Source organism: Barbatula barbatula (genome assembly GCF_947034865.1).
Source record: "Barbatula barbatula genome assembly, chromosome: 15".
Taxonomy (NCBI): domain Eukaryota; kingdom Metazoa; phylum Chordata; class Actinopteri; order Cypriniformes; family Nemacheilidae; genus Barbatula; species Barbatula barbatula.
In genome coordinates this window covers 7,375,047-7,400,339 of record NC_136778.1, presented here as the reverse complement: position 1 = coordinate 7,400,339, position 25,293 = coordinate 7,375,047, and the positions used below count along the sequence as shown (strand labels likewise).

Genomic DNA, 25,293 nt, shown 5'->3' with positions numbered 1-25,293 from the left:
AAAAACTAAATAAAAACTGCAACGTGGAATTGCAGCGCGAACTGCGCAGGAAGTCGATTCCTACGAGGGTGGAGCCTAACAGACTGTAATTTTAAATACGATTTTACTACATAAATGTATTTTAGATTGTATCTCTTGTGCGTTTCTGTTTTATGGCTATTAAACTTTAGCAAACGTAATTTCGATTGAAAACGTAATTATCAGGTGTTACTGTATTACTCGCCTGTCAAGATAGCCTAAGTGTTTTATCATTTCTAGACAAATCGGTTATTCGACGTATTTACAGAAAGTTCTGAGGATGACATTATGTCGGATATAATTTTCGGAGTTATTAAATGTAAATAATTAATTAATAAAAAAAACCTAACGTTGATGTCAATTGCGGAAACGGTTAGTGAGGCCCCAAGCGCCTCCTAGAGGAAAACGGTTTTAGTTCCGCTAAGAAAAGCCACATTTGCAACGCAATAATGAAGAAACTAGTCACGTGACGTTGAAAGCAGGAAGCGCAGCCACATCCACAACTCGAGTCGAACTGCAGACAGCTCGACACATTCGCTCGAACCAGGATTGAGAAAATACCCATTAGACAAAATGTTTTGGAGGCTTTTCTTCGTGACATTGTTACTAGCCCTCTTGGGATCGATGTCCGGCCAAGATTCGGCGGAAGGTGAGTGGATTTGTCATCAAATTGGCTTGGAAATATAACTGTGAAACAACGTGTTCCAGTTAGCTCAACGGCGATTCAAAACAGTATGTCACCCCATCGTGATTATATCAGCGTCAAGTCGTGTAAAACGCATTTGATCATGGACGTGCTCCCTCTCGCATTTTGACCGGTTTGTTTTTGTCCAACAGCAAGACTTAGTTTGTGCCATTACTGAATTATATTCTGCCAAGATTATATCCAACCTTGTTAATGTTTATTGGGTTTTACTTGAAAGATTGATCTCTTGCTATTCGTGTCACTACGGCTGATCGCCCTGCTTGCGGTTGTGTAATACAACACTTCAGATTTGCTTTTTTGTTGCCTTGCTTGCCTTTAGACCTGCGTTACGAGGACTATATTTATCATCAGAATTACATGCCCGGCTGTATAATAAATCATTGTTGGTTTCAGTACAGACATTGCGCAAAAAGACCAGGCCAGCTGTCTTAAAACTTGGTCTACAAAACGTTTTTGTAAATGTATATTGTGTATTTTTAGGGTTCTGTGGACAAACACGAACTAACGATGAACTATATTTAGGTTAAATTAACATTAAAGGGGTATTTCACCCCAAAAGGACAATTCTGTCATGAATTACTCACTCTGTATAAATGTCTTGGTTTGGTTAAACCCAGAGAAAATTATCTGGGCAAATGCTTGTAGCCAAACCGTTTTTAGACCCCATTGACTACCATTGTAAGTTAAAGAGCCCCAGTTCGCTGTCCTACATTTTTCAAAATATCTTTTTTTGTGTTTAACAAAACAAACTAAATATAAAGTATTTTTTTTCCTAGTAAGGGGTAGGTACAAGAACTGTTTGGTTAACAGCATTCCACCAAATATCTTTCTCTGTGTTCACCAGAATATGAAGGTTTGAAACAACTCGAAGATGAGTAAACGACGGCAGAATTTTTATTTTTGGGATGAACTATCACTTTAACCTACTTTAAAAAGTGCTGTCAAAGCTTGTCGTTCTTCATCAGTTCATGATACCCACTTGTACTTATGTGATTAAATTCCACCTTTTTTTAACTCTAGAAATCAATGACTAAAGAGCAAAGTTTGTCATTTTAATTGATTGTTTCTTTTGCAGATGTGTGTAAGGACTCGAAAACTTGTGAAGCATGCGCAACTGTGACTGGCTGCCAGTGGATGAATTGCACAGGTCAGTTCCGTCTCCATGTTTAATTCAATATGCATAAAACACCATTCATACAGCATAATACAGACCACGACGTATGTTTTATTTGTAATAAGAGGCTGCTTGAACATCTTGTACATCAACATTTGTTTCCTGATAAGCTTTTCTCATGGGTGGGACTAAATTACGTTTGAGTGAATACAGTACAAGCCTTTTGATTTCAAGTCCTGTTACACACATGCCTCCCCTGACCTATTAGACATAGTGAATTGTTTTATTTAGTATAGAAACGCACACTCTCATTTCACTAAAAGCATGTTTAGGTAAATTAATATGGCCTCGCTGTAGGCATGTGGTTTATGAGGACTGAATATCAAGCTTTGTTTATGGTTCAGTAGTGGTTTGCTTGTATTAGCTTATAGGGATACTTAACCAAAAAATTAAATTCTGACATAATTTGCTCACCTTCAAGTTGTTCCTAATGTGTGTACATTTCTTTGTTCTGATGAACACAGAGAAAGATATTTGGAAGAATCCTTTTAACCAAAGAGATCTCAACACCCATTGACTAACATAGTAGGAAAAAACAATGGTAGTCTAAAGTGCCCCAGAACTGTTTGCTGTCCTACATTCTTCAAAATATCTTCTTTTGTGTTCAACAGAACAAAAAAAATTATGGGCTGTTTGGTTATAGCATCATTCCAAATATCTTTCTCTGTGTTCATGAGAATAAAGAAATGTATACACATTAGGAACAACTTGAAGATGAGTAAATTATGACAGAATTGTTGCATTTTATTCCTTTACGTGAAACTGACAGTTTATAAGTTTCAAACATTTTGGTTTCCTTCACCCTTATTGTAAATGTTTTTAGATTGATACAAAAGTCTGTTGTGACTTGCAAAATATCCGAGGTTTGACATAGTCAAAGCTTAAAGTAACCGTTTACCCAAAAATGAAAATCTTTTTATCAGTATGAAACCTGTATGACTATTTTACTAAAATGTACTTGTTCTTCTTTTTCCATACATTTAAAGTAACTTACTAGGGATTATGTCTTTAACGTCAGTCAGGTGTGGAACAGCAATGAGGGTGATTAAATGATGACAAGTTTATTTTTATGTAAACTATTCCTTTAAGCTGTAGTCAGAACAAGCTTTGGCGTCATTGGTAGGATGTAGGATGCGTGCATGTGTGTGCGCACTGTCCACAATTTAGCAGTTTATTTAGCTCATTTGGTACTTGATGCTTGTTTTGGTCAGTGTGCGCCTGAAGTAACTGGCCTTTCATCCCTGAAGCCCTTCTGTGTGCCTCTTTGCTAATGGTTGAGGCGAAATGAATCAGAGAGAGTAAACATACTAATGAAACGCACACACACTGTTGCTATGGCGCTCGAGGCTTTTCAGGAACAAGACACAAGAGAGAAAGGTGGTATCATAGAGGAGAGACGTGGAAAATTCAAATGAGACAATAAATTAATAAACAAGCAGAACGAACCAGTGTTGAATGAGAGCATATGGAACAAGAGGGCATGGTAGAAAGTGGGTTATAATAATAAAAAGCTTTCAAGAATCGAATTTGGACTTTGAATGCATAGATGACCTTGAGCTCTGCATTTTCTCAATTGTTTACTTGTACAGATGTATGGTTGTTTTCTTACAGTTGAAGAGGTTTGCGTAACATTGTGACGTCTTAGATATTTAGCTATACATGGGACGTGCGGTCAACTTTGCGCTCTTATTTTTGAAGTGACATTTTGTAAGTCAGTTATTTGTGTTTATTCTTATACGTGGTATTGATTTAGTTGTCTCGCTGTCTTGGTTTGTTTGATAGACAAACAGATTAACACTTCATTACAGATTGGTCCGTTGCACTCAGAAATACTGTTCTAAACCACTTCCCTTAAGAATCACTTTCGCTGGTTTTGTTCTCAGGTTAAAATTAAGTCAGCTGTCTCTCTCCACACCCACCGGGAATGTATTGTGTCTCTGAGAGTAGCCTGTTCTCATCGGTGTGCAGAAGTGGTCTGACGGGATCCAGCAGGTGTAGCGTCTGTAACCGCACCTCCCCCCACTCCCTCGCAACAAAGCCAATGGTGTTAGCATTGTGCTATTGGCTCCCTTGAGATGACGCGATCGTTTTACACTGATTCAGAGAAACACAACACACTGGAAATAACTGGGTCTCTCCTGCTGTAGTGCACATTGTTAGGATAAACGGTTAGAGAGGAGGAAATGTTTCGGTTGAGTTTGAGGGTTTATACAGATATTCTGATCATAGGACGGGTATTTGTTTGGGTGAGTCACTATTTCCAGGAGCTTGTTGGAAACAGGTGCAAATGTAAAGGTTAAGTCTACATGTTGAAACGCGACCTGTAAATACACTCATTTGAGTTGTAAGAACACTTGGCCAGGAATATTTAGAGATCAAATATTGACTTTTTTACTGAATCACTTTTCAATCTCAACTTGATAACACAGCCTAACAATGCGATTTGTTTCAGTGGCCCTTTAAAGGAGTTGTTAATTTTCAAAATAAATTTTCATGATAGTTTACTCACCCCCATGTCTTTATTTATTTGTTTCTTTAGTAGAAAAGAAATGAAGGTTTTTGATGAAAACATTCCTGGATCTTTCTCCACGGTTTTTCCACGGAAAGTTCACTCTTGACGTAGGTGTAGCAGGGCTACCCTTTTTTGGTAAATGGCTTTTGACCTTTTACAATCAACTTGTACACACCAACTTTGTACTTCTGCTTATGTCAAGCGTGACCTTTTCAACTTAATTACATAGTACGTGAATGCCTGATGAACGTGTATGGCTGAACAGAGCAGAGATTTTGTATTTTTTTTAGAAAATGATTGATCGTTTCGCTAGATTAGACCCTTATTCATCGTCTGGTATCGTTTAATGCCCTTTGAAGCTGCAATGAAACTATAATTTTGACTTTCCACCGTTTAGAGTCCATTGAAGTCGACTATATCGAGAAAAATCCTGGAATGTTTTCATCAAAAAACCTAATTTTGTTTCGATTTAAGAAACAAATACAAAAACACATCTTTAATTAACCCGGGGTGAGTAAATGATCATGAAAAATGATCACTCCTTTAAAGTGATAGTTCACCCAAATTTAAAATTCTGTCATTGTTTACTCACACTGTTGTCATTTCAAACATTACTTTCTTCCGCAGAACATAAAAATTATATATTTGGTAACTGAACAGCGACAGCACCCATTCACTTCTATTGCCTATGCAAGTTAATAGGTGCCATCGCTGTACCATAACAATATTTTTTAGAACATTGTTGAAATGACAAGATGGTATGACTATCACTTTAAGAATAAATCTGGCAAACATATTGCAGTATGTTAAAGGGATTCTTCACCCAAAAATTTTAATTCTGTCATCATATACTAATTTTCGAGTTGTTCCAAATCTGTATAAATGTCTTTGTTCTGATAAACACAGAGAAACATATTGGAAGAAAGCTTATTACCAGACAGATTTTGCCAATAGACTCAAAGGCGAGTAAATTATGACAGTATTATCATTTTTGGGTGAAATATCCCTTTAAAACAGAATGTGGATCTGATCCAGTTGACACTATATTAATTCAGCTGAATGCTTTAGTGCGCTTGCATAGTCCTTTTAATGTAATGAATGTTGTTTATACATTTCTCGTCAATCATTTCTTGAGACTGGGCTGCCGAATCTGTTTTACCGTATGTATGTATGTATAAACTGTTGATGGATGTTGTTGTGGAATGTGTGGATGTTTTTTGCTGACTCAGAAAGCACATTTGTCTCCGTGTGATGTCACAGATTGGAATTTCTACACGAGAGCTTTATCTTTCACAAAAGCATGTGACATTTTTCTCCATATAATGTTTCGGTTTGAGCCCACATAAAAAACAATGGACCTTCATAAACAACCTTAGTTGGTTTAACTTTAGCAGCGTGACCCATTTGTGGGTTTCACGGCGCGATAAGTTAGTCACATTAGTCGGATAGTCCCTTCGTTCAAAGATCCATCATCCTCATGACATTTCAAACCTAAATGACTTTATTTTTTCTGCAGAACAAAAGAAAGAAGAATGTTGATAACCAAACAGCTTTGGCTGCCATTGACCTCCATCGTATAGACACAAAACCATTTCTCAAAATATCTTCTTTTGTGCTCCACAGAATAAAGAGTCAAATACAGGTTTTGAACAACAAGAATGTAGAGAAGAATAAGAGATGTCGGATTTTTTAGGGGGGTGAACTATTCCTTCAATGACTATTTGACTATTGCAATGAAACATATATTTCATTCATATTATGACATTGACAATGAACAGAAGAAACTACTAAAATATAATGAAGGTGTGTTTATACCCCATATTTCCGTAAAAAAATGTAGGAAAGTTTGTTGAAGTATTGGATTTATAAGTCTATGAAAACTGTTTCCTACTTATTACAGCAGGGATAGTTTAGCTGTGTTTTCATTAGTGTACCTTCACATCATCAATTGACTCTATGATGTATAGTTTAGGAATGTTAACTGCTGAATTACTTGCTGGAATCTGTCGATAGCTGCACGCCCATGACTATAAGAGCAATGAGTGAGTGACACAAGGATCACGCTGTCCATAAATTGAATTACGAAACAATGTGTATAATTTAGTTTTTTTATCAGTAGCTATTTCAGCTGTGAGCCAATGCACACAATGCTATATTCCATACAGTGTTGTAGTCTGAATGCAAACCAGCTGATTGCGATACGGGAGCGTCTTCTCTTTTTTTATATTGAATTTATAAAAAAAATATTTTTTTACTTGAATTTGCCTGTTTGTCCTTGTTTCTTTACTCGATTGCAGACATTTTATTCTCTTTTCAGTCCCATTTTGCTCTTTATTTAAAGATGACTAGAATTAATGGAATCATTCAACCCGCACCCATAATCTTGTTGATCTTTTTAGTTTGTAAATAATTTTTCTTAATGTTAAGAAATATGTGTTGGAAAATGTCTCATTTATTTTGTTCATACAGATTTACCAGTACCACAGTGCCGTAATTCTTCCATTACGAGTGAAATGACCAACTGTACCAATGTCAACTGCACTGGTAGGTCCTGTCGTCATCTTGAGCTTTTTCTTTTAGTCGATTTGGTTGAAAGATGTCAAACGGTGTTAGACTTTAATTCGATTTAATAGAATAAACAATTGATTCATTTCTACAGATTATGAAACTGAAGGCACCTGAACGACTAGCACATTAATCATTTATGTTCTGTATATTAAACTGTATTTTCTCAGCACCAACAACAGTGAGCCCACCAGTGACCACCCCCGCCAACACCACAAACAGCACCGTTATGCCTTCTACCAGTAAAAGACTTGCACTCACCTTATTTACCTTTATACACACCTCTAAACTGTACAAACACACACGCCTACCTACCTAACTTCTGCACACTTCAACTTTCTTAACATTTTGATTATTAACATGACACATGCAATATTATTCACATGTACTTTATGCGATCACAAAATGTGTAGATCCTGTTAACACCTTTGTTTGATCAGTTTACCTCAGTTGGTTTATTTTCTGTAGGCAATAGGTAAACATTTGAGTATATAGCACAGAACAGGCTGTAATACTTAATGCTTCTGCATTTGACTCTTTATTGTTGATTGTCTTCACTTTCTTTCTGTTTAGCTACCACAGTGATCACCACTAAATCACCAACAGTGGCTCCGACTCAAAATAGCACAGTCACGAGTAAGTACAGCTCTGATGTCCACACCTCTTTCAGAGTGATTTATCACGCAGCAGTTTTAACAAAGTAAATCGACTAGTCAGACCAGTTATGTAACAAAGAGGGGTCAAAATGCTTTTATGTGATACTAGAAATAGTGTTATCAGCATAATAAAAGCATAATAAAATACTAGAAATAGTGTTTTCAGCATAATAAAAATCAAGATGAATTTCATAATGTCTATTTAGATTTTGTACTCCAGACGTTTATTATTTTTCCACAGATACCACAAGCGTGGCACCTACTACTTCTCCACACAAGAAGTCCACTTTCGACGCCGCCAGCTTCATCGGAGGAATCGTCTTAGTTCTTGGCCTTCAAGCTGTCATCTTTTTCCTTTACAAGTTCTGCAAGTCCAAAGATCGCAACTACCACACCCTGTAACGCACGCTGCCACCCGGAGACACAAATCCCACAGTCCTGCCCTTACGAGAACGAAACAGAAACAGAGACAGTACACAGATTTTCCTTCATCACTTTTGTGATCTCTTCTGTTTAGCCATCTATTTGACATTTCTCATGTGATTTAAGCTTTAGGTTCAAGCGCTCACAATCACTCTGTAAATTCATTAACACACACATGCACACAACATGCAGACTGACGCCCTCGTGTGAAATCTGTCCTGCCACTTCAAAGCCACAAATCATCTCTATCAGTTATTTTTTTAATCCAGTGGTTCATCGGTGATCAAATTAGTGCTTTGTCTTGCCAATATTGTTGCGATTTGGTTTTGAGGCACGGTGAGCCACCGGATTCCACCGTACAGCAGTAATTCTCAATTTCCAGTGTTAAGTAGTCATGAGGGCCTGTTCTATTCAATAGAACAGTGTTTTTATTTTTTGTTGTCTTTAGGGGTTGCTATCAATAATGATTCTTTCTATGGTGTCCAGTATCTGAAAAGAAATCACAAGAAACATTTAATCACCCTCAATCACCTTCTCTGTTCCAATATTCCCATATAAAATGTCAAAACAATGCATGTATCGATTTGGACTAGTTACGTTTTTCCTTTCTAAAACCCTTCAGACTTTTGGTGTTTTTTTTATTGCATTTTCATTCAACCCCTGCTTATTTTAGTCCCTTTTAGTCGAAGGACTCAGCTTTTAAAACCCATTACAAACTGGCATTTATTTGGTCATATAGTATAATCTTGGCAAAGCTGCAGTTCCTTGCTTATCGTGCAAATTTACAAGATACAGACAATTTTAAGATGTATGTTTGGGAGTTTATGAGGATTAAAGCCAATATCGAGATCAAGTAATAGCTCTTGGTTTAGCATTAGTTGATTCTTCTGTAAAGAAAGGCACTTTGAGGGCTGTGGATTGTGGATCCTTTTTAAAATGATAGACGGTTGAAGTGCCTTTAGATGCAGGCAGTGGATTTCTTTAGTTGAGGTTGAGGAGTGGTAGGTTTAGTCCCTCTTACTCTTCAAGCATTAAAAGTGTGAATGTGTTTGTGGCGAGCGGTTGTTGAGGTTGTATTTGTGCAAGCCTCTGCTTTAACCTGCTGGACTAGACCATGTTTGTGTGTCGGATTGCTTGTGTTGATGAAATATATATACTGTCTGCCAGCTGGACTGATTGCTATACAGAGTAGATAATAAAAAGATAAATCATTTGTTTGCTGTTTATGGTTTAATGCTTTCCAAAGGCTTTAGTTATTGAATTGTTTCGCTTGCACACAAACGTTGGTTAGATTCTAGCACTCCTGATGCTCACGTTTTTCGATCTAATCAATATTTATGTACTGAACTCATATATTTTACCAGAAAATGGCCAAATAAATCAATATTAATATGAAAGGAACTACAATGTCTTATGTTGATTTATGTTTATGAGCCCTTGTGCTGAATCCAGTTTAAGAAGTACATTTCTAAATCTCTGACCCAGCTACATAAAAACGTCTTTTCAATATATTTTTTAGCTTATTCTGTCCGTGAACCAACTGTTTGGATGGTATCTTAGATCAGAGGTGACTCGGATCAACAAACAGATCGTGTTATGCTTAGCTTGGATTTCTTGGTTTGGGATGTGATTCTTGTGGTTAGGCGGCTTCAGTTCACATTCAAAAGTGGACTTTGACATTGTCTAATATCTGCCATATTTGAAACAGTGGTGTTGGACTTTTTTTATTTGGTACTCTGTTCGTAATTTAATTTGTCTGGCTACTGAACTGACTCGTGTGTTGGCCGAGGGCTTCATACTTTAATTTAGTTTTTTTCCTCCATTCCTATGTTATAATGTTTGGATATTAATAATCAGAATTAGCTTGCTGCTAATAACATCTTTGTCGGAAAAGCAATCAACGCTCTTTAGGTTGCGAATCTTGTAATGGTGCTTCACATGCCAACGCTGAAATGTTAAGCCATTCCTAGCATTGTGTTAATTACACGTTTCTTCAAAGATGACTGTTAAAACATCACTCACTTCATTGAATCACTCTCATTGCTTGCGTATTGTCGTATTGCAGTGCTCTCGTGCCAAAAGTCATAACGAGTCACTAAAAAGCTGCTATAATGCATAACCAACTTCATGCCCTCATTTTACGTAATCATAGTCTTAGTGTAGTCAGGGAAAAGATTGCCTTTTTGCTTCAGCAATGCCAAATTACAAACACTGCTTGTGGAAAAAGTTAAGAATGCACAGTGTTTGAATTGTATTTTTTGTTATGACTTAACCAGTGCTGACAAATCGATTAATCGTGATGAATCGATTCCAAAATGAACATTCATACTTATGTATATATAACAAGGATACGAATTCACGCCACGCACACATATAAACACAAACATTTATTTTTTTAACCGATTAATCAATATGACAGCATTTGAATTAAGACAAAATGACACAGCTCCTCACACTATTGGCTGCCTATTATTGATAGTACACATTTACAAGAGCCCACTTGGTTGCAAATGGATTGAGTTGTGCATGTAAAGAGCATTACTTGTTGCATTTAAGTTTTTGAATTACAAAGAGATCATTGAAGTTTACTGGGGTTGAGAATGTAAACTGCACAAAAAGTGTTTCACACCTAGTTTGTGGCCTTTGATCGCTAGCGCCATTATGTTTGCATGCATTTACCTATCGATTTATACAGAAACAGCCATGAAAAATGCCACTTTTTGAAGAAAACGTGCCTTAATTATTTAAGATTTGTGAATGAAGATGAATGTTGCTGTGAAGAATTACACTCAAAGGGACGTGATCTTGCTGGAATGAAGGTTAGGTTTATTCAAGTTGTCAGCGGATAGAGAGGTACATTGAGTATTGCATCTTGCTTGTGCCATGATTTTTGCTTTTGTTTCGAAATTTTCGTTTGGTTTTTTGTTACTTTTGGCCTGTTGTGCTATTTCCAAATAGCTTTACATGAACAGCGCACGCCCCACGTATGCTTGATGGTAATGATAAGACGCTATTGTTGCGTCTGCTGCAAGAAAGTTTGCCTTAATTGTTTTATGCTCTCTGTTGGTTTTACTTCTCTGGTTGTCAGATTCTTTAATTTGTCTTTAATGTTTTTCTTGTTCCAGACCTAGATTTGCAATTAGGTTGAAAATGTTGTGATCAATTAAAGTTTGAATATGTTAAAACCAATGTGGCTGTAGTGTGTGTGTTTGTGAAAGGTTGTTAATAAATGTGAAGTGCAATATGCGTACAATATTCAAATAACCAAACAAGCATATTTTATTAGGATACTAATATGATTGGAGCCTTCCTCCCAAATTAGTCTTCATTATATACTTTTACCCAAAAAAGACAATATTTCGATTCTCATGTAAATCCAAACATTTATACAAATTAAGATATTTTGAATGTTGGTAACTAAACAACATTGCCCCCTTGAATGGCAATTTATGGAGACAAAACCACCGTTTCATTTCTCAAAGTATCTTCTTTTGTGTCCCACAGAAGAAAGAGTCATATAAAGGTTTGAAACAACATGAGGGTGAATAAACGATGACTGAGTTGTTATTTTAGGTAAACTAAGCATATTCCCAAAAAAAGACAGATGACTCATTGAAACCTCTAATGCCTGACAATGTTTTAATCCGTGTTCCAAGGTCTCTGTGTCCTAGAAAACTGTGGTTAAACTCTGTGATGTTTTACTAACAGGATATGCGGTTAGCCTTCGGGATAGCTTCATTCTTGCCTATGTGGCCAGATTTCGTTGCTGGGCAGGATGTGCGTGTTATTATAAAAGTTTGAATCATTTTATGCCTAGAACAATAGTACAATCGAAGTATAATTTTTTTATAAACCATTTAAAAAGAGATCCAGTATCACATGGACACTTTTTGTCCACAGTATCAGCTGGAGCCATGATCTTTAAGTCTAAAAGATTGCCAAAATCAAAAATAGAATTTCCAACCAAGAATCTATGGTGTTGTTGCATGTGTGTTTGTCACTCCATGATACAGGGTTTCCTGTACTCAATGTTTCACAGCCCAGGGTCAGTTTGTATAATACTGATTTAATTTGTACTGTGCCATGGAATAATCGAATAAGACTGTCTGCACAACACAAAGTCTTGTGCCTTTTCAGATCAGTCTCCCTTAAAATGTGATCGTTCCCTCTGTTTTACACGTCTTTTTCTTAAACCGCTCTACTCTCTTATTTTCATTCTCTCAACCGATCCAATGACTATCTTTCTTTGTGGTTGTAATAAGATAAATGCCAGGGAAAGGATCATTTTGTTGTGGAAACCGTGAAGGAAACTATGTGTCAGCTGATTGTAAATCTCACATGACACACAAAATCTGATGCTGCAAGAATACTCTTTTTTGTTTTTCGTCTCCAATACACTGCCTCATCCTACTGTTACCCTTTTTTCACTGATGTGAATACTTTGAGCCTGTTTGGCTATATATATATGTAACTGACCAATACCAAAATAATGCAGGGATATTTAGAGAGATATTTAATCTATTTGGTGTCGACAATGTAGGTAGAAGTAATTATAATACACTGTTTAATTTGTTTTTTAATTGGGATATGTCAAACATTTATATTGTTATTCATAACTTGCTTAGGGCGTTGATCAATATACAGTTGTGTTCAAAATCGAAGCAGTGTGTTTATAAAAATTTAAGTAAACCTCAAATGCCTTATAATAATTTATTTAAATACATAAATGTGCACATTATAAACACTGCACAATCAAAACAGAAAAAAGTATAAAATGTGTTATTACTCTACAGAAAGTGAAGAAAAAAAGAATGTACGCTGTTAGAAAAATGGCACTATCTGCATTATTTCTTCACAGTCAAACATTTACTGTATAAAATGAAAAAATGCTTGAAGATTTAGCATTCTTGTGAATCACTGAACTAATATTTAGTTGTATAGCCACGGTTTCTGAGAACTGCTTCACATCTGTTATATGGAGTCGACCAACTTCTGGCACCTGTGAACTGGTATTCCAGCCCAGGACGATTGCACTACAGACCACAATTCTTCTGCATTCTTGGTTTTGCTTCAGAAACAGCTATTTTGATGTCACCCCACAAGTTTTCTATTGGATTAAGGTCTGTAGATTGGGCTGCCACTTTATAACGTTAATCTTGTTGGTCCGGAACCAAGATGCTGCTCGCTTACTGGTGTGTTTGGGGTCGTTGTCTTGTTGAAACATCCATTTCAAGAGCATTTCCTCTTCGGCATAAGGCAACATGACCTCTGAGTATTTTAGTGTACGCAAACAGTCTTTGATATTTTGGCTATTCTTCGATCCACGTCTTCCTAGTTTTGGTGGCCATTTTAAAGCATTTGATCTCATTTTCTGCACTTCTTTATAGGTTTTTTATCAAAGCATGCTGTTCTTCTTTACAATGCCTGAAACGACCCACTTTACTCTGGTCGTCAGAGAGAAATGCACAGTACAACATTTGCCCTTTAATAAGGGCCAATTGTTTGACACTAGTTTTTTCACAGAATAATTTACTGTACCTCCCTATTTGAACTCCACACTGCTGTTATTTTGAACAAGCCCCTTTCAATTGATGTTTCAATTAGCAGCATGCATGTCATGACTTGGGTCTGTTGGTTTTCAATGACTCTACTACACTTACTAGGAAAATATTTGCCACTGAAAACTTGACTTTCCCCATTAGTCAACGATGTGGGACCCCCCACTTTTTGCCTACGCCATGATTAAATTCAGGCAAACTTTAGCGTATGACCTCTTTGGACAAACATGAAAAGATACTAAATTGAATCCCTTGGAAAATGATATTTAAGACTTTTTAAGGCCTTCATTTTCTCTTAATCTATTGAAACTTTTAATACATTTTAAGACCCCCGCAGTTATTCCAAAACAATTCAAGTCTTAAACTAGTTACGTAGACAAATATATTGTTTAAGCCTATTAATCGAATTATAATTTTTTTCACAATTACATTTCTGTGGTTCTACTTACTGTCATGTTACACTTCTGGTAACTTATTTTGAAGTATTAGGAAAGATCATCACCCATCAAAACCCCACATTATCCACTGTGCAAAACATCACGTTTGTCTGTATATTGAAAAGTATATTTAAAAAATATTTAATTTTCATTTTATTATTCAGACACAAAGATCACAAAATAGATTAAAGTATTAAGAAAAATAGTTTTTAAAAGCTCATTTAACTGGAAAATGTAGGTAAAACAAATCTAATGTGGGATTCAGGATACAGAATAATGTTTTCTGATCGCTTTGAGGTCACCGTCATCCCAGTGTCCTCTCAATATGTTTTCTTCACAAGCCCAATGTATGTGTTAATGGACACTGGAACAGAGACTATGTCTCCCAAGCAATGTCCTGTCTGCGGAGACTGGAGCACAGTTTCTGTGTCTCTCTGAGTAATCTCAGAGTTTCTTGACTGCTCCCGTTCTGTTTCTGGACCTTGCTGGGTGAGGGTTTGACAGGGGACGGTGGAAAGGCTTCTACCCCACTCTGTGCTCTGGTTTTGTTCTTCACGCTGGCTGCTCTACCTGGCTTTTGTTTGGGGCTGGATGGTTGTGAGAGCTTCTGAACCTACAGGAACAAACACACATTCAGACATAAAGAAGCTTGATGTGCATCAGTGTGTTTGATTGATTCGAGAACCGGTCATAGAAGGGGAACACCCGACTCTCACAGTCTCCTTATGTTTGCGCAGTTTGGAGATTTGAGCTGCTTTCTCTTCCATTCTCCTGACCAGGCAGTCCAACTCTCTCTCCAGATCCTCTCGGAGATCTTGTTTTTCGGTCTCATCTATCTGCCTGACCAGCTCCTGGTGCTCACTGTCACACATACACAAAAAGACATTTACACCTCTCATTCATGGTCCAATCCCTTACACAATCCAACATGATCTGTCCATGCACATGATGGCTGTAACTCACAAGCTCATTTGTCCCAGTTCATCTTGAAGGGCGAGCAGAATTTCAGAGAGGCTGCCCAGGGTGGAAACTGCCTTGCTGGGGGAGGATGGAGGTCTGCACTGGTCCCTCTGGCTCTCAGAAGCAGACTTCTGCGGAGCGCTTAATCTCTCACACAGCCGGAGGTTCCTGTGCTTCATCATGTGCAACACACCCTGAACATTAGCGTTGACCGAGTGGCTAGGACTGGTTGACTGAAAGAGAATATAGTGATTGTATATAAAAGGTTGTAATAAAGCTAAAGATATGCTCTTAGACTCCAATCTGTATGATTAATAACGTAAATAAAAAGTTATGTTGTGCTACGATGAGGTCATACTCACTGTTCCCGCTACAAATGGCAGCCGTTTAACCTTAAGAGGATATTGAGGGGGGGCTGCCTCCTCCTTCACTAAAGGGGACTTCTGATGACACATTATATGAAATAATAAAACAGCACCATTAAAACCATTAACTATACCTTTGGTATTTTGTTCTGTACATGTACTGCCGCCTATTGCTCAATGTTCACTACTGCACATTACATTAGTCAGATGCTTTTTTCCCCAAAATGGACTACGATACATTCAAGCTATAATTTTTTATATCAGTACCAGTATACTATGAATATTAAACCTACAACATTGGTGTCACTAGCATCATGCATGAGTTGATGTAAATGCTGTAAAGCTACTTACCCTGCATAAGGTCTTGTCCTTCTTCTTTTTCTTGCTTTTGGGTTGAGTAGCAGCAGAAAGGGAGAGAACATTCTTCTCAAGCTCTCTCTGCAACTGAGGACATCATGCATGAATAACAAACATACTTTACAAATATGAGATTTTAAGTAATTCATAATCAATTGCGTTTTTACTTCTTCTGCTTTCTCTTGCACAAGCTTGCGTTGATGCTCCTCTAATACGAGTTTCTGTTCTAAGAGCTCAATCTTCCTCTTCAGAAAAAAGACAACATGGCAGATTAAGAAAATAAAAAGGTCCCACTTTTTTTTGAGCAAATAAGCGCTATATATTATTTGTGCGTATACCTCAGCCATGGACTGCGTACTGGTGAGTTTAAGATACTCCTTTTCCAGTCTTTCCAATTTGTAGAGTTGTGCTTGTATTTGTGGATCTGTATTTGTGCTTTCCTTATACACTGACTCCTAAAGTCCAACCAGAGTAGAGAAACAGAGAGATAAAGAACAGTGTTAAAAAACTCAGAATCTCAACCCTGTAAATTATTTTTGCAAAAGATTATCAGTTTCTTACAACCAAACATTTAAGGGATAGTTCAACCAAAAGTGAAAATTCTGTCATCATATACTCACCCTCAGTTTGTTCCAAACCTGTAAAATGTTTTTGTTCCTCTAAACACAAAGGAGGATATTTGGAAGAATGTCAGATCTCGTCCCACATTCACTGCCATAGAAGGGAAAATAAATACTATGGGAGTCAATGGGGGATGAGATCTGTTCAGTTACTGACATTCTTCCAAATATCTTCTTTTGTGTTTAGAGGAACAAAGACATTTATACAGGTTTGGATCAAACTGAGAGTGAGTATATGATGACAGAATTTTCACTTTGAGAATTTCAGTCAAGCCGACTAAACAGACTGTTTCTCTGCTTGTTTGAGCATTGTGTCAAACGTTGGCTCAACCAATGGCATGATTTGCGGTGGGACGATCTGTTTGGATAAGCGAACGGGGTGGAAAGTGCTAGAAATTGTACACACAAAATAAGGCTGTAATATTGTACGAAATAAGACCAAACGTACACAGTTTTCCTCTCTGTCCATCTTTAACTCCAGTGTTATGCTCACCTGTCTTTCTGACTGAGTGATGCTCTCTCTCTCTGCACACGCCACCATTTTCTTCATGTAGTCGAGCTGTTTTTCCAGCAGAGAGCAACGTGTTTCTGCGGAGCGAAGCTTTGAAACCAGCTCTTAAGAGAAAGACACTTCACGTTAAAGTTCACCCAAAAATAACATTTCTGTCATTTCAAACATTTATAACTTTGTTTCTTCCGCAGTGCACACAAAAAAATATTTTGAAGATAGTTGGTAACCGCATTCACTTCTATTGTATGGACACAAAACTAATGGAAGTGAATGGGGGCCAGTTAAGAACGTTCTTAAAAATATCTTCTTTTGAAACAATCTTAAGTATACATCTCGATAAATACTGTTGAATTAAACACTTTCTATTACCTTTCCTCTGTGTGGGCTCATTCTCTCTGTGTGCGGAAGGATGATCCTGGAGCTGAGCAGCTTGAGAGAGCTGGGCGCTCTTTGCTGCTTCAACCCTTTCCAGCTCAATGCGTCGCATCTTCTCCTGCAGCGTCTTCAGGGCTGATATCACTGCTGCTCAAATACAGAAAAACGCTTTGATTAGAATAAACGTTCGTCTCAGCCAGCTCAGTTACATCCGGTTCACGTAGTGTCCATAGGCAACAATGACGCTTCAAGATGCGCCAAGGATTAGAAATTACAATTAAGACAAATCTATCTCATGCTATTCTACATAATAAATATTCATATTAATAATGCAAAATAGAATATTAACATTATTAACACACATTTTTGCTGTCACATCATACACATTAACATTTTACTACCATCTATTATAGTTTATTAATCCAGCAGATAATACTACAGAATACTATAACATTATTACTATATTATACTAAAATGACTACTGCCCTAAAATTTTCATGTGGGGTTTGTTCCTATAAAGATCGACATTGACCTCCAGCAATTAATAACCGAGCCTCACCTCTGCTTCCAGCATCAGGTACTGTGCGATAAAGCTGTGGGTCGATGTCACGCAATCCAGACATATTCCTGTCCGATGGACGTGTCTCTGTGTCCATGTGCAGGGGTCTTGAAATCCTGTCCGGAGGCATGTAAAAACTCCCAATGTAACTCTGTTTAGACGGGGAGTCCAGATTTAAAGTCTGCGATTCACAAATATGCAACGTTAAAAGTCAAGTCGTGAATGTCATGACGTATTCGGAAAAACATCGAGACATCTTATTAAAAGTTAGAGAGCTGCCAATGTAGACAACGTATTTTGAAAGCTTTAAAGCATTGCGAATGAAAGACCTACGTCACGTTTTGACCATGAGAAACGTGAATTCATACACATGCTAACAGCAGCGCCATGTAAACATAGCTTAAGTAACTATAACAACACCATATCAAACATATATACCTGATCTCGGTAACGGTCCATGATCCATGAATGTCTTTGTTACATATACAACGAAGCGAGGTGCAGGAAAACACATAAATGACGTTAGCTCTGCTAATGTAGCTGAAACTACTGTAGGCAACAGCGCCACCAAATCCCCGGTGTTTCAAATTTCCCTCTTGTTTTACCGCCACCATTGGTTCCGCTTGCTTTAACACACAGATATGCTATTCATAAAAAGATAAAATAAACCAAAACTTTTACGTAAACTTTTAATTGCTTCTTTATTTAACACGCTTTAACAATTATCTGGGTAATAAGTGAATTCAATTTTGCATTTATTGTTGCATTTATTGTTATTCGTACCAAAGTAATAGCGCATAATATTGTGATTAATTAGAAAGACAAACGATAAAATGGGTTGCCTTGTAAGAGCAGAAAACGGGATATGAAATTGACAAACAATTCTCCTGAGTTAAGACACAAGGATACGATTTATGTATTTTTTTCATAAATTCGGGTTTTTGTTAGCAGGATTACTGTATAACACAGGTTAACTACAACAATTTTGCAAATGGATTTAAGAATTTCTAGGTGTGATAGGAAAAACTCTGAAACTAAAATGCTCCTTTGATTACATTTGCAAAACAGGATGAGGACGTCCAGTCACACCAGCACTGTTTTTAAGGATAAACACACATTTGTATTGAATAAGGTATCTGGTGTAAGCTTGCATTTATCATAAAGGTTTGAGATAAACAAGTGGTGGCGGGGCCTCTGCGGTTCTCCAACGTTTGTTGTGGATTTTGGTAGTTGTAGTTCGTCATTTTATTCAGCGCATGGACATTAACGCGCGTTTAAACTACAATTCCCGTTTTAATAGCGCCGCGGGGAGACTGCTCGAAGGAACTCCTTTCTTATCGATGATTGGTACGTTGCAAGATTATCTCCGCCCATTTGTTTTTCTCTGGAAAACAATTGGACTGTCGTACCTGTCAATAACTCCCACCTCGAGTGGCTTTGAAATGGACTGAAATCTACTGAAGACCTACAGCGCAGTGAGGTCTTATTCAACGGCATCGGTTGCCCGTAAGAGAGAATGCGAATTAAGTGAGTACTAACACTTGACATGTTTTGCAGTTCTTTTAAAATTCTGCATTTTTTCTTAGTAAACAGCATGTTTGCCGCTTTATTATTTGTGCAGTGAAGATGTGTGCCTAAACTCAACTTGAATGAATCGTTAAACGTTATTCACCGGCTTTTTTACTTAGGCAGTGCCTATTATTGTTTAGTATGTGTAATTCGTAATTCTACACTAAATGTAAAATTGTCAACCAGAAAAGTATAAAAATACCTTTAGATAATAAACTTTCTGTCTAGACATCTGTGAGTTTGAAATCATGTCAGTCTGGCTCTTTAAAACAAAGTGTACTGACACACAGACACAAATCCCAATAACTTTTACATGGTCCTGCTGCATTTAGCAATGTAAGTACACACAATAGACATGATGCCTGTTTAGGCTTGCAGATGCCAGCTGCTGCTTTTCTAAGGATTTGCAGAGTTCCTTAAGCCTTCTTTCTGCAGAGAACATTCATTTAAGACTGTTTTAGCTTTTCAAATAATTGGCACACCTTTTTGTCTCGCAAGGTTCAGTCTGTTTGGAGTATAGTGAAAGAATAGTTATACAGCGATGGATGTGAGCGATGCTGCTGGACGGTGGGATGCTTTGGGCAGTCGAGATGCAAGCTCCAGACATGCAACAATGGAGATCATTCACCAAGAAGTGATGAAGAGAATCGAGAGCATCGGCCCGATACCGGACACACACTCTTCTGCCCTTTCAGGCGTGAATGACTGTCCAGCCAGTGACCTTAACGCTCTGATGGCACATGTCCTGATGCTCTCCAAAAGGTGTCCGTATAAAGATGTCAGGGAGAAATGCTTCTGTTTGCTCCAGAGGGCTCAGGTTAGTACTAAAATAATTATGGAGATAATGGTGAAAATTACGTTGACTGTATTGTTTTCATAACAACCACACATACATCACCCTTTCAACTAATATGCTGTTTAATTGCACTACATATTGTAAAGCCCTATTGATGTTTTCTGTACTATATGATAATAACAGCAAAAAGTATAAAATCGTAACTCTTATATATGCTGTTTTGTAGACAGTATAAGATCATATAACGATTTAATACAATATTGTCCATCTTTGATTGAGAAGCTGTTGCTTCCACAGTCTTTAAACAGAAGCAGTTGAACTACAGAAGTATAAAATAAAAAATGATATCATTTAATTTCATTAAAAACCTGTATTTCACTATCTTTATGAAACACAAAAAAAGATACTTTGAGAAATGTCTCAGCGGTTTTGTGTCCATATAGTGGAAGCCATTGGGGGTCCAATGTTGTTTGGTATTTCAAAATATCATCTTTTGTGTTCTGCCGAAGATAGAAAGTCATACAGGTTTGAAAAAATGAGAGTGAGTAAATGTTAAAATAATATTTGTATGGGTTAACCTGCCATACCTTTAATCATAGAGATTACGTTTTGATATCTCTAAACAATTAATGAAGACTATTGAATTGTATTAAATTGTATGTCACATAAAATGTATAAAATATATCTGAAAGCTCAGACCGGTGATAGTCTTTGTGATTTGTTTGTTCGCACAAGCATGTTTTTTTGTTTTTTATGGGATTGTGTAATCTTAAAATAGCTTTGCTTAGGTTTAGAGCGCTACAGGGGATTGGGTCATTTCTTACAGTATATGAGGTTTTTAATGTCAGAGAGTTTAATGTGGGGGGACAGAGCAGATCAGGGCTCATCTCACCACCTGTCAGATAGTCACAGATGTTGTTGAAAGGTTCACCAGCACATGGAAGGCCATTGAACCAAACATTTTTGAAGGTCAGTCTATTAAATAAGGTCTCATTCTGTAAATCAGAAGCTTGGTCCCCAATTGGTGGGACAATGTTAAATGTTCAATTGTTTTAACCAAGGCATTTGTTGTGTTTGACCTTTGTTTGATCATAAAGACAGTAACACTTCCAAATTATCCGTTATAGAGTTTAAAAGGATGGCCAGTTTTGATGTGGAAATATTTGCAAATACTTGTTGTCATTTGGTTTGTTGAATTTAATTGTTTCTGGATCAGCAAGTTTGATAATTGACACTCATGTGTTATTAATTAAACAGGAATCTCACCCCATGGTGTCCAAAATGATTATTATCTAAAGTATGCAAGACACGGTATGTTAAATTTAAGGAAATGTCAAGTATGATGATGTATTGTCTTAAAGGTATGCGAAATCTGTGGTATGTTAAATAAGGAACTCTACAAATGCATTTAAATGTATTATAATGAATGCATAAATCATTCACTTCATTTAGTTTGATGCTTGTTTTGTGGTTTGTTAGATAACAGGATGTTCCTCCCTTGTTTTGTGTTGACCTTTTGAACCTTGCTGCTTACTGTATCAGCAATAAGCCGTCTGCTGCAATATCCAGAATTATGTGATTCAAGGGGCTGAGACTCAAATGAGGTCGCAACAGCAGGGAAAAAATGGAAATGACCTTTGACCTAGCACCACGCAGATGCAGACAGGCATAGACACACATACATTAAAAACATGAATCCAAGGAAAATTACTAGATCTGTAGCACGGCATCTACTTTGTGACTGTGGGAGGTGCAGAACATTACTCTCGGCACGCAGGACAGGATTTCTAGCACCTAAGTGCCTTAACCATTGTTCATTGTGAGACCGTGTTTGGGTGTGTGCTGTATTCCATGGTTTTGCAGTGATAAGCCTTGGGAAGCTGTGGATAAAAGGACAGATTTAGCTTAGTGTCAGTACACTTGTCTTTACGTAAGATTCCCATTTTTCTAAGGCCTGTATTCGGTTTGATATGATCAAAGTGTCACATCCTTGTTTTGAACTTCTGCTAGTTTTCTTTGAATGCTGAAGTCGTAAGTAACCACCTTCAGAAGTGATGTACACAACTAAGATGTAACAAACACATTTACATTTATGCATTTGGCAGACGCTTTTATCCAAAGCAACTTACATTGCATGATACTGTACATTTGTTTCTGAGGACGTGCAATCCCTGGGATGAAACCCATGACTTTGGCATTGCTAGCGCCATGCTCTAACCTCTGAGCTACAGGAAAGCATTCCTCTAGCTTCTCTTAATAATATTGATATTTATGTTCCCGTATGTTCCAGCTACCCAAGCGATTTGAATGTGTCTCACTTCACTAATAACCACCAGAAGAAAAGACATTAAGCTTCTCATAGTATTAACGTACTGTGTACTTAAGATCAAATGTATAGTTTACATTAAATTACCATGTATAGTATAGATGCAAAGAAATACATGCTACGGAAAGCCATAGAGGAGTGTGTTTGTTGTTCATCGACATTTGAAAATGATTCCTTCCCTCTGGTCTTAAATTAGCTTGGATCTTGTGAGAGTCATGTGGTTTGGATAGATGTTGTATATGTGTGTTCGGTTTGTGTCTGGAAGTTGGCTTTCACCATGTCACTTGGCACCAGGTTAGAGAAGCATTTTGAAGGAAAAGGCGTAGATGAAGACAAAGAAAATGAGTGGAAACATCCATAGACTGTATTTTCCTCAAGCAAGGAGTGGAGGAATATGTCAGCAAGGGGATCTGGAAAACAACAACCCACAATTGGGGAGGGGGACTTGTTTGTGGGGACTTGCAAAGGGAAATCCTTGGAAACGTTCTTAACTCTAGGAATCGAGGATTTGTAACATCACATCAGAATGACGGATGTTTGGATGTAAAAATGTGTCCCTGCTCCAAAAATAAATATTGGAAAAGATACAAGACTCATGCTCCCTAAACACATCACACTATATAACTCACTTAGTTAACACCGTGGCATCTTACTAAGAGATCTGGACTCTATATGTCCCCTGCTGGTTCTGAGTTAATGTCTTAATGGGCGTGTTGGTAATGTTTGTTTAGATTGGTTCTGAACAAAACCTCATGAAAGGATTAGGAGAGATGCCGAGAATGAGGAAAGCAGCGCAGAGGCAGAATTCCTTGATAGATCATGGCAGAGCTACGAATGAGAAGTGGAGACACACTGGAGAAAACACAAACAAATTTTGTGTGAGCGTGCTTTAGACTGGGTGTGTGTATTGGATGTTTCACTACGTTGCAGGTTCAGATTACAGCCCATCTGGTATTGATTAATTTGACTGAAAGCATGCAAAGCCGTGCACATGTATCCGTATGGGATTTGATTTGAGTAAAAAAAAAGTAGGTCTTGTAATCGATGTAGGATTCCAAGTCCCCATGGTCAGGGAGGGTCCTGTTTTTCAAGTCAAATTCGCGGAGCAGATTTGACTTTTACGCAGAACGACATTGAAATCGTAACACAGATGTTATATGAAGCCTGTGTTGTGATCTACCACAAAAATGAGTTTGTGGAAACGCAAGCAGCAGAGGGCACCATTAGCTCATAACTAAACAACATGACAACCCGACTGTCTTGCAGTCAGTGGATGCGTCGGAAATTTCCACCGCTTGAAGGGCTCTGGCTTGTTTCCTTATGCCTTGGGTCACACAAGTGTGTCTCGGTTCACAGTGGTATTTAAGATGGCATGAAACCCTTGAGGATTGGGTGACTAATAGAGCAGCAAGTATATGAGTGTGTTAGAAGTGTGAAGATCAACAACAAACACTGGCTTTGGATAGACCCCAGTCTTGATTGTGCGTCAAGTTAAATTGATATTAGTGTGTGTGTAGTGTTTATTCACAAAAGCTTTCAAAGTTTTGGGGCATAAAGAAGACTAAACCAGTGTCTGGTTTACTGGTTTGACTAGGCACAGCATCAATAGGTTCCAGACACTTTCACTGTATTAGATAGTGCCTCAATGTGATGATCTGATATCCACCACCCACCCATAAAGCCCAACTGTAATGCCAGCCTTATTTAAAATTGTATTGATGATGAGGATCTTCATCATCTCAGACTTTTTTTGTCTGATCTTTGAAAAAATGAGAATGCCCCAGCCACACGTGCCACATAAGCCACGTGCAACCAGAGTCTAAGAGGAAGTGGTGTTCCTCTTGCACAAATTAACTTTTTTTTGCCGTTACAAGGCATTAGAATGTCAAAGAGTAAAAAAGCGGAAATTATGATAAGTGGGATGTAAAATGGAGAACAGAAATAGATAGAATAAATAGAAATAGAAGAAATCTGGTTGGGTCAATTGACCGTGTTAGTTACTTATTTGAAAGAACAGAATTAAAGATGTTATTAAGATATAAAAACATAAAGATACAGATGCTTGACCACTTTCTATAGATCTCATGCAAGAATAGTCATAGAAATGTTATAGTGTCTCAGTGCCCATGAAGCATTTTCTCAATAACACAAATTTTGCCTTGATTCCAGTATTAAGCTTAAGACTGGGACTGGCATTACTTCTCGTCTGAACGCCCTTTCTGTTTCCTTTGCTAATTTTGTGCATTTAATGTTCATGGAAATGATTTCATGGGAAGACAGTGACAGGTGTGATGGAAAACCCCATCGGCATAATAAATCTCACCTATAAACGTTCAGTTTTACACTGGGTAGGCATGAAAGAATAACTATAGCGGCATGAGGAAGCTTCTTTGTAAATGTGAAGCACTGTATACATTTTACGCATTTCACAGACACTCTTATCCAAAGCGACTTACATTGCATTATACTATACATTTTTTGTATAGAGTATGTGCAATCCTGGGGTCGAACCCATGACCTTGGTGTTGCCAGCACCATGCTCTAACTACTGAGCCACAGGAAGATTATGCTAGGAATATTATGAATCCTATCAGGTTAAGTAGCTGTATAACAGCTGTTTCAAAACATACAAACAATAATCTGAAATCTGTGCAAGGAATGAACGGCTTTATTGTGATTTGATGCAACCAAGAAAGTGTGAATTTTCACTAGTTTTTCCTTATTCGTGCATACACTGACAAAATATACAAAACAGTGGAAGACAAGCATTTGTAAACAGCATAAATCACACTATATTGTCTAAAGC

General features: G+C 37.5%; 3 protein-coding genes across 6 annotated transcripts in view; 2 read left to right on the top strand and 1 right to left on the bottom strand.

The window, feature by feature from the left end:
* The first annotated feature begins 458 nt into the window (after positions 1-458).
* cd164 (CD164 molecule, sialomucin) lies at positions 459-11,243 on the top strand. Its single transcript, XM_079474356.1, has 6 exons — positions 459-667; positions 1,800-1,871; positions 6,880-6,954; positions 7,146-7,217; positions 7,549-7,611; positions 7,873-11,243. The coding sequence occupies exons 1-6, from the start codon at positions 592-594 to the stop codon at positions 8,031-8,033; spliced, it is 519 nt and encodes a 172-aa protein (XP_079330482.1). The 5' UTR covers positions 459-591; the 3' UTR covers positions 8,034-11,243.
* Positions 11,244-13,835: 2,592 nt separating this feature from the next.
* cep57l1 (centrosomal protein 57, like 1) lies at positions 13,836-18,419 on the bottom strand. 3 transcript variants are annotated; one of them, XM_079475517.1, is made up of 11 exons: positions 18,235-18,411; positions 17,797-17,977; positions 17,232-17,384; positions 16,845-16,966; positions 16,070-16,186; positions 15,899-15,976; positions 15,726-15,818; positions 15,372-15,452; positions 15,013-15,242; positions 14,766-14,910; positions 13,836-14,662 (listed from the first exon to the last, which is right to left on the bottom strand). In XM_079475517.1, exons 1-11 carry the CDS (start codon positions 18,253-18,255, stop codon positions 14,426-14,428), a joined length of 1,458 nt encoding a protein of 485 aa, XP_079331643.1. In that variant the 5' UTR covers positions 18,256-18,411; the 3' UTR covers positions 13,836-14,425. The 3 variants fall into 3 exon arrangements, with proteins under 3 accessions (XP_079331643.1, XP_079331645.1, XP_079331644.1); XM_079475519.1 differs by having other exon boundaries at positions 13,960-14,662; positions 17,797-17,947; positions 18,235-18,419; XM_079475518.1 differs by having other exon boundaries at positions 14,071-14,662; positions 15,372-15,449; positions 18,235-18,373.
* Positions 18,420-19,218: 799 nt separating this feature from the next.
* The window catches only part of sesn1 (sestrin 1), a 33,913-nt gene continuing 27,838 nt past the window's right edge, over positions 19,219-25,293 (top strand). The window contains exons 1-2 of one of the 2 annotated variants that reach the window (XM_079475073.1): positions 19,219-19,323; positions 19,864-20,182. In XM_079475073.1, coding sequence (XP_079331199.1) covers positions 19,907-20,182 — 276 coding nt within the window. In that variant the 5' untranslated portion in view covers positions 19,219-19,323; positions 19,864-19,906. The remainder of the gene's footprint in view (positions 19,324-19,863; positions 20,183-25,293) is intronic. The other variant, XM_079475074.1, reaches the window with a different exon arrangement.